The sequence below is a fragment of the Salvelinus fontinalis genome, chromosome 2 (assembly GCF_029448725.1).
Source record: "Salvelinus fontinalis isolate EN_2023a chromosome 2, ASM2944872v1, whole genome shotgun sequence".
Taxonomy (NCBI): Eukaryota; Metazoa; Chordata; class Actinopteri; order Salmoniformes; family Salmonidae; genus Salvelinus; species Salvelinus fontinalis.
In genome coordinates, this window is record NC_074666.1 from 6683136 (window position 1) to 6696619 (window position 13484).

The 13484-nt window shown below is 44.0% G+C and overlaps 1 protein-coding gene across 1 annotated transcript in view; it reads left to right on the forward strand.

Annotated features, from left to right (window-relative positions):
• LOC129810943 (dopamine beta-hydroxylase-like) overlaps window positions 1–11929 on the forward strand; it is a 38071-nt gene extending 26142 nt beyond the window's left edge. The window contains exons 10-12 of the mRNA XM_055861966.1: window positions 1950–2077; window positions 6126–6285; window positions 10276–11929. Coding sequence (XP_055717941.1) covers window positions 1950–2077; window positions 6126–6285; window positions 10276–10413 — 426 coding nt within the window. The 3' untranslated portion in view covers window positions 10414–11929. The remainder of the gene's footprint in view (window positions 1–1949; window positions 2078–6125; window positions 6286–10275) is intronic.
• The last annotated feature ends 1555 nt before the right edge of the window (window positions 11930–13484 follow it).

Genomic DNA, 13484 nt, shown 5'->3' on the forward strand with positions numbered 1-13484 from the left:
GTCTGGAATGTATGGGGAGGAGTCTGGAATGTATATGTATGGGGAGGGGTCTGGAATGTATATGTATGGGGAGGGGTCTGGAATGTATATGTATGGGGAGGAGTCTGGAATGTATATGTATGGGGAGGGGTCTGGAATGTATATGTGTGGGGAGGGGTCTGGAATGTTTGGGAGGAGTCTGGAATGTATATGTATGGGGAGGGGTCTGGAATGTATATGTATGGGGAGGGGTCTGGAATGTATATGTATGGGGAGGAGTCTGGAATGTATATGTATGGGGAGGGGTCTGGAATGTATATGTGTGGGGAGGGGTCTGGAATGTTTGGGAGGAGTCTGGAATGTATAGGAAGGAGTCTGGAATGTATATGTATGGGGAGGTGTCTGGAATGTATGGGAGGAGTCTGGAATGTATAGGAAGGAGTCTGGAATGTATATGTATGGGGAGGGGTCTGGAATGTAAATGTATAGGGAGGGGTCTGGAATGTATGGGAGGGGTCTGGAATGTATAGGAAGGAGTCTGGAATGTATGGGAAGGAGTCTGGAATGTATATGTATAGGGAGAGGTCTGGAATGTATGGGAGGAGTCTGGAATGTATGGGAGGAGTCTGGAATGTATATGTATAGGGAGAGGTCTGGAATGTATGGGAGGGGTCTGAAATGTATGGGAGGAGTCTGGAATGTATATGTATAGGTTGGGGTCTGGAATGTATGGGAGGGGTCTGGAATGTATGGGTGGAGTCTGGAATGTATATGTATAGGGAGGGGTCTGGATTGTATGGGAGGAGTCTGAAATGTATATGTATAGGGAGGGGTCTGGAATGTATGGGAGGAGTCTGGAATGTATGAGAGGAATCTTGACTGATGATCATTCTCTTGCTTGAATAACCTGTGTAGTTGCTACTACTGACAGTATTGATTTTATTGACATGTTTGATTGACATAATGAGCGGGACACTCCCCTGGGAGGATATATAGGTGCCTCCCACCCTTTTCCTACTCAAAGCGCTGAAGAAAACGATTGATGCGGAAATGTAAGCTGATTGTTTACTTGTCCTGTCAATAAATCTATCAGATTTACCCAGCAACGGAGAGCTCATTTTTCTTTATTTTCCTGGATAGTCACCAGTTGAAGTATCCTGGGGTAAGGAATGATAGTCACCAGTTGAAGTATCCTGGGGTAAGGAATGATAGTCACCAGTTGAAGTATCCTGGGGTAAGGAATGATAGTCACCAGTTGAAGTATCCTGGGGTAAGGAATGATAGTCACCAGTTGAAGTATCCTGGGGTAAGGAATGATAGTCACCAGTTGAAGTATCCTGGGGTAAGGAATGATAGTCACCAGTTGAAGTATCCTGGGGTAAGGAATGATAGTCACCAGTTGAAGTGTCCTGGGGTAAGGAATGATAGTCATCAGTTGAAGTGTCCTGGGGTAAGGAATGATAGTCATCAGTTGAAGTATCCTGGGGTAAGGAATGACAGTCACCAGTTGAAGTATCCTGGGGTAAGGAATGACAGTCACCAGTTGAAGTATCCTGGGGTAAGGAATGATAGTCACCAGTTGAAGTATCCTGGGATAAGTAATGATAGTCACCAGTTGAAGTATCCTGGGGTAAGTAATGATAGTCACCAGTTGAAGTATCCTGGGGTAAGTAATGATAGTCACCAGTTGAAGTATCCTGGGGTAAGTAATGACAGTCACCAGTTGAAGTATCCTGCAGTAAGGATGTTTTTTTGACTCACACACTGTCCTCAGTGATGCCTGAGCTGTTTCTGGGGATAGGATGAAGGCATGGAGCTAAACCCAGGAACCTGACTCCTCTCTCTCTCTCTCCCTCTCTCCCTTCCTCTGTCTCCCTATCTCTCTCTCCCTCCCTCTGTCTCCCTATCTTTCTCTCCCCCTGTTCCCTCCCTATCTTTCTCTCTGTCTCTCTCTCCTCATTTTAATCCAGGGAGGCTTTGGGATCATGGAGGAGATGTGTGTGAACTATGTACACTACTACCCCAGAACTCAACTAGAGCTCTGTAAGAGTAACGTTGACCCTGGATACCTGCAGAAGTACTTCAGCTTCATCAACAGGTAATGTACAGTACACGGGCACCACAGAAGGTTGGTAAAGGGGATGACGGCTCATAATAATGTCTGGAACGGAGCGAATGAAATGGCATGTGTTAGATACGATTCCCTGATGTTTTTGATACCATTCCACTAATTCTGCTCCAGCCATGAGCCCATCCTCCCCAATTAAGGTGCCACCAACCTCCTGTGACGGGCACACCAACTTGGGGGAGTGGGCGCGTGCGTGCACACACACACACACACACACACACACACACACACACACACACACACACACACACACACACACACACACACAGTACTGTAGCTTCCTTTCTAGGTAACACCCATCTTCTTTATTAAGAAGAGCTAGCTGTCATCTTTAACCAAACACACACTGCATCTTCATTTCCGTTTTTTGCTGACTCAGCTACCATTAGAGAATCAATCTCTGGAGAACAATCAATATTCTCCTCATCAAACAGCTGTTATTGTTCAGCAGATTAAATCCACTCGCACAGACCTCACACGAACCAGCAGAAGAAAACTGCTCATTCCATTCCTTATATAAAACAATCACCAACACAAGGTCGAGAGGTGTGACGACTATGTCACATAAAATTCAAAGAGTTTGGGAACAGATTTGTGATGTCCCAATACCATGGCATCGTGTTTATGAACTGATATGCAAAAACAGCAATGTACGCATCAATCCGTACTATTCAATTTAAACAAAATTATTAAAAACTTTAAACATCTATATATGGGGCATTGAACAGTCAGACTGTGCAGACTGCCACGAGGAAACAGAATGAAAGGATAATTTCTCTTGGTCCTGTCCTTCGGTGGTTATGAAGTCATAATGTCTGTGTTCAGATGGACCTACAAACAGTATTGTTAGGAGATCTGAAAATCCACAATCAAAGGAAATATGATTATACTCTTAGGTAAAGTATTTATTTTCAGGGAAATCAATAGAAATGGTACAAATAGAGAGGTTCATGACCCTCGTAAGACATCACAGTAAAATATAGGGATGAATTGCAAAAGGAAAGAGTAAAGATGGGTTAGTCTGTAAACATCTGAGGGTTGGAATTAAGATTAGAGTGATTGGTTGATTGGCTGATACAATTGGAATCCAGTACGATTAGGATATAAACTATGTACTGTGCCTTCGGAAAGTATTCAGACCCCTTGACTTTTTCCACATTTTGTTACGTTATAGCCTTATTCTAAAATGGATTAAAAAAAATGTATCCTCACCAATCTACACACAATACCCCATAATGACAGAGCTAAAACAGTTTTTAGAAATTTTGGCAAAATTATTACACATAAAAAACAGAAATACCTTATTTACATAAGTATTCAGACCCTTTGCTGAAGGGTCTGAATACTTATGTATCAATTTGACAGAGCTTGAAGAATTTTGAAAGAATAATGTGCAAATATTGTACAATCTAGGTGTGCAAAGCTCTTAGAGACTTACCCAAAAAGACTCACAGCTGCAATCACTGCCAAAGCTGATTCTAACATGTATTGACTCAGGGGTGTGAATTCTTATGTAAATGAGATATTTATGTGTTTCATTTTCAATACAATTTCTAAAACCATGTTTTAACTTCTTCATTATGGGGTATTGTGTGTAGATGGGTGAGATGTTTTATTTTCTTCAGGCTGTATCACAACAACATGTGGAATAAGTATATACAGTGCCTTCGGAAGTATTCAGACCCCTTGACGTTTCCACATTTTGTTACGTTACAGCCTTATTCTAAAATTGATTTTTTTTAAATGCTCATCAATCTACACACAATGCCTCATGACGTCAAAGCAAAAACAGGTTTTTATAAATGTTTACTAATTTATTAAAATTTAAAAACAGAAATATAACATTTACATAACTATTCAGACCCTTTACTCAGTACTTTATTGAAGCAGCCTTGAACAGCAATTACAGTCTTTTGGGGTTTGACGCTACAAGCTTGGTACACCTGTATTTGGGGAGTTTCTCCCATTCTTCTCTGCAGATCCCCTCGAGCTCCTCCTCTGTCAGGTTGGATGGGTGCACGTTGCTGCACAGCTATTTTCAGGTCTCACCAGAGATGTTCAATCATGTTTGGTATTTGTTATTTTATTAGGATCCCCATTAGCTGTTGCAAAAGCAGCAGAATCTCTCTGTACTTTGCTCTGTTCATCTTTTCCTCGATCCTAACTAGTCTCCCAGTGCCCCTGAAAAACATTCCCACAGCATGATGCTGCCACCACCATGCTTCACCGTAGGGATGGTGCCAGGTTTCCTCCAGACGTGATGCTTGGCATTCAGGCCAAAGGGTTTAATTTTGGTTTCATCAGGCCAGAGAACCTTGTTTCTCATGGTTTGAGAGTCTTTCGGTGCTTTTTGGCAAACTCCAAGCGGGCTGTCATGTGCTTTTTACTGAGGAGTAGCTTCAGTCTGGCCACTCTACCTAAAGGCCTGATTGGTAGAGTGCTGCAGAGATGGCTGTCCTTCTGGAATGTTCTCCCATCCCACAGAGGAACTCTAGAGCTCTGACAGAGTGACCATCAGTTTCTTAGTCACCTCCCTGACCAAGACCCTTCTCCCCTGATTGCTCAGTTTGGCCAGGCGGCCAGCTCTAGGAAGAGTTGGTGGTTCCAAATGTCTTCCATTTAAGAATTATGAAGGCCATTGTGTTCTTGGGGACCTTCTATGCTGCAGAAACTTTTGGTACCCTTCGCACAATCCTCTCTCGGAGCTCTACAGACAATTCCTTTGACCTCATGGCTTGGTTTTTGCTCTAACATGCACTGTCAACCGTGGACCTTATATAAACAGTTGTGTGCCTTTCCAAATCATGTCCAATTAATTGAATTTACCACAAGTGGACTCCAATCAGTTGTGGAAACATCTCAAAGATGATCAATGGAAACAGGATGCACCTGAGCTCAATTTCGAGTCTCATAGCAAAGGGTCTGACTACTTATGTACATTTGTTTTTTATTTTTAATACATTTGCAGAAAATCTAAAAAACTGTTTTTGCTTTGTCATTATGGGGTATTGTGTGTAGATTGCTGAGGATTTTTTATTTAATCTATTTTAGAATAAGGCTGTAATGTAACAAAATGTGGAAAAAGTCAAGGGGTCTGAATAGTCAAGGGGATTAGAAAGGATGCAGGTAATGGTATTTGATAGATTCCAGTTCTTTCATAGATGGTCTACCTCCCATTCCATATTCATTCACATAAACCTGGTTCTCCGTATGCTCCTTATTTGTTTTTACAACAAGCTCTGTCTATGAGGGAGTACTAACATGAGCTTGACCATGACCATGCTTGGACATTCAATGTCTCCTCCTCCCTTACCCTCCTTCACTGTCCTCTCATCCTCCCCCTGCTCCCTCCCCCCTCCCCCTACCAATCCTCCTTCACTGTCCTCTCATCCTCCCCCTGCTCCCTCTTCCCTCCCCATCTCACTCTCTTTCACTGTCCTCTCATCCTCCCCCTGCTCCCTCCCCCTCCCCCTACCAATCCTCCTTCACTGTCCTCTCATCCTCCCCCTGCTCCCTCCCCCTCCCCCTACCAATCCTCCTTCACTGTCCTCTCATCCTCCCCCTGCTCCCTCTTCCCTCCCCATCTCACTCTCTTTCACTGTCCTCTCATCCTCCCCCTGCTCCCTCCCCCTCCCCCTACCAATCCTCCTTCACTGTCCTCTCATCCTCCCTCCCCCCTCCCCCTACCAATCCTCCTTCACTGTCCTCTCATCCTCCCCCTGCTCCCTCTTCCCTCCCCCATCTCACTCTCTTTCACTGTCCTCTCATCCTCCCCCTGCTCCCTCCCCCTCCCCCTACCAATCCTCCTTCACTGTCCTCTCATCCTCCCCCTGCTCCCTCCTCCCTCCCCTTTACCAATCCTCCTTCACTGTCCTCTCATCCTCCCCCTCTTATTCCCCCTCTCTCCCTACTTCACCCTCCTTCACTGTCCTCTCATCCTCCCCCTCTTACTACCCCTCTCTCCCTCTTACTCCCCCATCCCCACCTCACACTTCCCCCTCCCCTGTCCTCCTCTCAGATTCCAGGGTGGTGATGCGTGTAGCTGTGGTCAGACCAGTGTGACGGACCAGTTCTCCTCTTTGTCCTGGGACTCCTTCAGTGGAGAGGTGCTGAACTCTCTCTACAACACCGCTCCCATCTCCATGGCCTGTAACCAGTCCTCTGCCAAGCTCTTCCCTGTGAGTATAGTACAGGACAGTAGAGTACGGTTATAGTATAGGACAGGACAGTAGAGTACAGTTATAGTATAGGACAGGACAGTAGAGTACAGTTATAGTATAGGACAGGACAGTAGAGTACAGTTATAGTATAGGACAGAACAGTAGAGTACGGTTATAGTATAGTACAGGACAGTAGAGTACAGTTATAGTATAGGACAGAACAGTAGAGTACAGTTATAGTATAGGACAGGACAGTAGAGTACAGTTATAGTATAGGACAGAACAGTAGAGTACGGTTATAGTATAGTACAGGACAGTAGAGTACGGTTATAGTATAGGACAGAACAGTAGAGTACGGTTATAGTATAGTACAGGACAGTAGAGTACAGTCATAGTATAGGACAGGACAGTAGAGTACAGTTATAGTATAGGACAGGACAGTAGAGTACAGTTATAGTATAGGACAGAACAGTAGAGTACGGTTATAGTATAGTACAGGACAGTAGAGTACAGTTATAGTATAGGACAGGACAGTAGAGTACAGTTATAGTATAGGACAGAACAGTAGAGTACGGTTATAGTATAGGACAGGACAGTAGAGTACAGTTATAGTATAGGACAGGACAGTAGAGTACAGTTATAGTATAGGACAGAACAGTAGAGTACGGTTATAGTATAGGACAGGACAGTAGAGTACAGTTATAGTAAATATTCTAAATATGACACTGGAGAAGAAGGCAGTCATTTTAAGGGTTCCCAACCGATTGTGTTTTTTGTTTGTTTATTTGCGTTGTTTAACTTATTTTTGTACTTATTTTGTACATAATGTTGCAGCGACTGTCTCTTATGACCCGAAAATAACTTCTGGACATCAGGACTGCGATTACTCACCACAGACTGTCAGAATCCTTTTTTTCTTTTAATGAGTCTAAAAAGGAGCCCGACGTGAACAATATACTGCTTTCTCAGGAACAGGCCCAGATCCCTGTGATTTGCGTGAAGAGGAGGCGGAGAAAAAGGGGCCAGAGGGCGGGCTGCCTTATGATAATTCGTAGGTGATCGAATAAACCCCCACTTCTTTCCATTCTGATAGCAAACGTGCAATCTTTGGACAATAAAATAGATGACCTACGCGGAAGATTAAACTACCAACGGGACATTCAACACTGTAATATCTTATGCTTCACTGAGTCGTGGTGGAACGACAACACTATCAACATACAGCTGGCTGGTTATACGCTGCACCGGCAAGATAGAACAGCTGCATTTGGTAAGACAAGGTGCGGCGGACTATGTATTTTTGTAAATAACAGCTGGTTCACGATATCTAAGGAAGTCTCAAACTATTGCTCGCCTGAGGTAGAGTATCTCATGATAAGCTGTAGACCACACTATCCACCTAGAGAGTTTTCATCTGTATTTTTCATAGCTGTTTACATACCACCACAGTCAGAGGCTAGCACTAAGACAGTATTGAATGAGCTGTATTCCGCCCTAAGCAAACAAGAAAACGCTCACCCAGAGGCGGCGCTCCTAGTAGCCGAGGACTTTAATGCAGGGAAACCTAAATCTGTTTTGCCAAATTTCTATCAGCATGTTAAATGTGCAACCAGAGGAAAAAACACTCTGGACCACCTCTACTCCACAGACAGAGACGTATACAAAGCTCTCCCTTGCCCTCCATTTGGCAAATCTGACCATAATTCTATCCTCCTGATTCCTGCTTACAAGCAAAAATTAAATCAGGAAGCAGCCGTGGCTAGATCAATAAAACAGTGATCAGATGAAGCAAATGCTAAGCTACAAGACTGTTTTGCTAGCACAGACTGGAATGTGTTCTGGGATTCCTCCGATGGCATTGAGGGGTACACCACATCAGTCATTGGCTTCATCAATAAGTGCATTGATGACGTTGTCCCCACAGTGACTGTACGTACATACCCCAACCAGAAGCCATGGATTACAGACAACATCCACACTGAGCTAATGGCCAGAGCTGCCACTTTCAAGGAGCGGGACTCTAACCCGGAAGCTTATAAGAAATCCCGCTATGCCCTCCGACGAACCGTCAAAAGGGCAAAGCATCATTACAGGACTAAGATTGAATCGTACTACACCGGCTCTTACGATTGTCGGATGTGGCAGGGCTTGCAAACCATTACAGACTATGAAAGGGAAGCACAGCCGAGAGCTGCCCAGTGACACAAGCCTCTCAGATGAGCTAAACTACTTCTATGCTCGCTTCGAGGCAAATAACACTGAAACATGCATGAGAGCACCAGCTGTTCCGGACAACTGTGTGATCACTCTCTCCGCAGCCGATGTGAGTAAGACCTTTAAACAGGTCAACATTCACAAGGTCGCAGGGCCAGATGGATTACCAGGACGTGTACTCTGAGCATGCACTGACCAAATGGCAAGTGTCTTCACTGACATTTTCAACCTCTCCCTATCCAAGTCTGTAATACCAACATGTTTAAGACAACCATAGTGCCTGTGCCCAAGAACACTAAGGTAACCTGCTTAAATGACTACCGACCTGTAGCACTCACGTCTGTAGCTATGAAGTGCTTTGAAAGGCTGGTCATGGCTCACATATACATCATTATCCCAGAAATCCTAGACCCACTCCAATTTGCATACCACCCCAAAAGATCCACAGATGATGCAATCTCTATTGCACTCCACACTGCCCTTTCACACCTGGACAAAAGGAACACCTATGTGAGAATGCTATTCATTGACTATAGCTCAGCGATTAACACCATAGTGCCCTCAAAGCTCATCAATAAGCTAAGGACCCTTTGGTCTAAACACGTCCCTCTGCAACTGGACCCTGGACTTCCTGACGGGCCACCCCCAGTTTTTAAGGGTAGGTAACAACACATCCGCTACACTGATCCTCAACACAGGGGCCCCTCAGGGATGCGTGCTCAGTCCCCTCCTGTCCCCTCATGTTCACTCGTGACTGCACGGCCAGGCACGACACTATCATTAAGTTTGCAGATGACACAACAATGGTAGGCCTGATCACCGACAACGACAAGACAGCCTATAGAGAGGAGGTCAGAGAACTGGCCGTGTGGTGCCAGGACAACAACCTCTCCCTCAACGTGATCAAGACAAAAGAGATGATTGTGGACTACAGGAAAAAGAGGACCCGGCACGCCCCCATTCTCATCGACGAAGTTGCAGTGGAGCAGGTTGATAACTTCAACTTCCTTGGCGTCCACATCACCAACAAACGAACATGGTCCAAGCACACCAAGACAGTCGTGAAGAGGGCACGACAAAACCTATTCCCCTGAGGAGACTGAAAAGATTTGGCATGGGTCCTCATATCCTCAAAAGGTTCTACAGCTGCACCATTGAGAGCATCCTGACTGGAGACTAACTCTACCGTATAGGGACCTGGTGACTGGAGACTAACTCTACCGTATAGAGACCTGGTGACTGGAGACTAACTCTACCGTATAGAGACCTGGTGACTGGAGACTAACTCTACCGTATAGGGACCTGGTGACTGGAGACTAACTCTACCGTATAGAGACCTGGTGACTGGAGACTAACTCTACCGTATAGGGACCTGGTGACTGGAGACCAACTCTACCGTATAGGGACCTGGTGACTGGAGACCAACTCTACCGTATAGGGGCCTGGTGACTGGAGACCAACTCTACCGTATAGGGACCTGGTGACTGGAGACTAACTCTACCGTATAGGGACCTGGTGACTGGAGACCAACTCTACCGAATAGGGCATATTCTCATAGAGAAACACTGCACAGAAACACATACCACCACACATGATCAAACACACAGTTCAACAGTTCAAATGTGCGCTTAACCATCACACAAAACAAGTCAAAAGTTCACAGTACATTTAAGGTCTTCACAGTACAATGATGTTCACACACACACGCACACGCACACGCACACGCACACGCACACGCACACGCACACGCACACCTTGCCTGACTGACTGCTTCTGTGTTTTTTTTTGTGCCAGGGCGACTGGGAAAGGCAGGAGCTTCCTGTTGTGACATCACAGCTCCAGAGGCCCCGCTACCCGTGTGAGGGGGGCAAGCTGCCCTCCCAGAGCAGTGAGCCCACCGTGGTGCAGCCTGACAGGGGCGAGGAGGTCTGACGCCTCTCTCCTCTGTCTGAATATCAACCCCCCTCCTTCTCTTTATCTCTCTGGTGATCTACTTCACCTCATCAACAACACAAGGACTAGCATGATATCAGCTCTGTCATCATTACATTCCAGAATTATTACACAGTGAATTAAAACAACATACTCCAACATCTCATTGGACAATACATATCTGGTGAGAATCTTAAAACGTTGTCACATTGATGGGTGAAGATACTGGTGGATAAATATGAAGCTTGATTTTACTGGTCGTCGTGGTTTATCATTTTAAGCTGTATGTTAATCAGTGACATCAAGAACTGCATATCAATGATACATGTTAAAGTCTTCTAAACCTGTCACTTAATTGATTTGGACATATAGGACCAGTTTCCCAGAGGCAGATTAAGCCCAGTTCTTAGTCACATGCTAAACGAATCACATTATTGTCGATCCCAAAGAAAGAATTCCTGCATTGCTTTTGAAATGAATCAATAAAGTGTATTGAAGAATTCACAGACAAGCAGTTCTACCTTTTGTTTTATACAGGCAAGTAATTATCTTTCGTTAATTCATTATCATTGACTCCAATACACTGGGTATTCAGTTCTGCAATTAACATAGCGCAGTATACAACACTAATATGAACAAAACAGCTAAATTAAACCAATGGGATCATTTAACATGCTCACATATAGAGTTCCACAGTAAGAGTCATAATACCCATAAAACCTAGCGGTAAAACAGGGAAATGGTGCCAATCGTTTTTCCACCATACATTTTTCCCATAGGGGATTTTAGAAATAGTTCAAATAAGGGCTGTGTTTTGTGTAGGCTTACCCTGGCGTGACGTTTTGATAACCGTGTATATCCTTCTAGGATAAGGTGGTCGGCAGGGTAAATGTCCTTTACGCAGTTGTTTGAGGGGTCAAAGTGCAACTTGAGGTGTGCCTTAGCCTCAAATACCACTCCGATTCCCTCCAGAGTGAACTTCTCAATCTTTAAAAAGTCAGCATTGACCAGAGAGAGAGAGCGAGAGAGAGAGAGAACACACAAACATGGTTAAACAACACCTCTGAGGCTTGATTGCGATGTACAGGCAGAACTTAACCTCCTGCAGGTTAGCGCTGGATGTCTTAAAATGCTACAAACAGGAGATTACATTCCCTCCTGGCTAAACTTAGCTTGATTGCTAGGAAAAACCTACAAGGATAAACCATCAGATTAGTTGATCTCCTGTTGTTACCGTGTCAAGTGACTACGATACCTGACAGCTGGTCTAGATTCTCTACTCTCGCCCCCAATGAAATATCAACCCATCAGGAGCAGGTGAAACCGTAAGGCTGATCAATCAATCAAATGTGTTGTCATCTGTTGCTGCTTTGCTATGTTGTCTCTCTTGTTGGGATGTGTGTTTTGTCCTATATTTATATTGTATTTATTATAATTAATTGTTTTAATCCCAGGCCCCTGTCCCCGCAGGAGGCCTTTTGCCTTTTGGTAGGCCGTCATTGTAAATAAGAATGTATTCTTAACTGATTTGCCTAGTTAAATAAAGGTAAAATAAAATCAATAAAGTATTTGTAAAGTCCTTTTTACATCAGCACATACAGTTGAAGTCGAAAGTTTACATACACTTTCAAACTCGTTTTTCAACCACTCCACATATTTCTTGTTAACAATCTATAGTTTTGGCAAGTCGGTTAGGACTTCTACTTTGTGCATGACACAAGTAATTTTTCAAACAATTGTTTACAGACAGATTATTTCACTTATAATTCACGGTATCACAATTCCAGTGTGTCAGAAGTTTACATACACTAAATGGACTGTGCATTTAAACAGCTTGGAAAATTCCAGAAAATGATGTCATGGCTTTAGAAGCTTCTGATAGGCTATTGGCATAATTTGAGTCAATTGGAGGTGTACCTGTGGATGTATTTCAAGGCCTACCTTCAAACTCAGTGCCTCTTTGCTTGACATCATGGGAAAATCAAAAGAAATCAGTCAAGACCTCAGAAAATAAATTGTAGACCTCCTCACGTCTGGCTCATCCTTGGGAGCAATTTCCAAATGCCTGAAGGTACCACGTTCATCTGTACGAACAATAGTATGCAAGTATAAACAACATGGAACCACACAGCCGTCATACCACTCAGGAAGGAGACGCGTTCTCTCCTAGAGATTAACATACTTTGGTACAAAAAGTGCAAATCAATCACATAACAACAGCAAAGGACCTTGTGAAGATGCTGGAGGAAACAGGTACAAAGGTATCTATATCCACAGTAAAATGAGTCCTATATCACCATAACCTGAAAGGCCGCTCAGAGAGGAAGAAGCCACTGCTCCAAAACCGCCATAAAAAAGCCAGACTACGGTTTGCAACTGCACATGGGGACAAAGATCGTACTTCTCTGGAGAAATGTCCTCTGGTCTGATGAAACAAAAATAGAACTGTTTGGCCATAATGACCATCGTTATGTTTGGAGGAAAAATGGGGAGGCTTTCAAGCTGAATAACACCATCCCAAACGTGAAGCACAGGGGTGGCAGCATAACGTTCTGGGGGTGCTTTGCTCCAGGAGGGAAAGTCAAGGTATTGGAGTGGCCATCACAAAGCCCTGACCTCAATGCTACAGAACATTTGAGGGCAGAACTGAAAAAGCGTGTGCGAGCAAGGAGGCCTACAAACCTGACTCAGATACACCAGCTCTGTCAGGAGGAATGGGCCAAAATTCACCCAATTTATTATGGGAAGCTTGTGGAAGGCTACCCGAAACGTTTGACCCAAGTTCAACAATTAAAAGACAATGCTACCAAATACTAAATGTAATGTACATTTCTGACCCACTGGGAATGTGATGAAAGAAATAAAAGCTGAAATAAATCAGTCTCTCTACTATCATTCTTACATTTCACATTCTTAAAGTAAAGTGGTGATCCTAACTGACCTAAGACAGGGATTGTGAAAAACTGAGTTTGAATGTATTTGGCTAAGGTGTGTGTAAACTTCAGACTTCAAATGTGTGTTTATACAGAAACGCATTCTAAAACCCCCAACAGCAATGTAGAAGCAAGGCC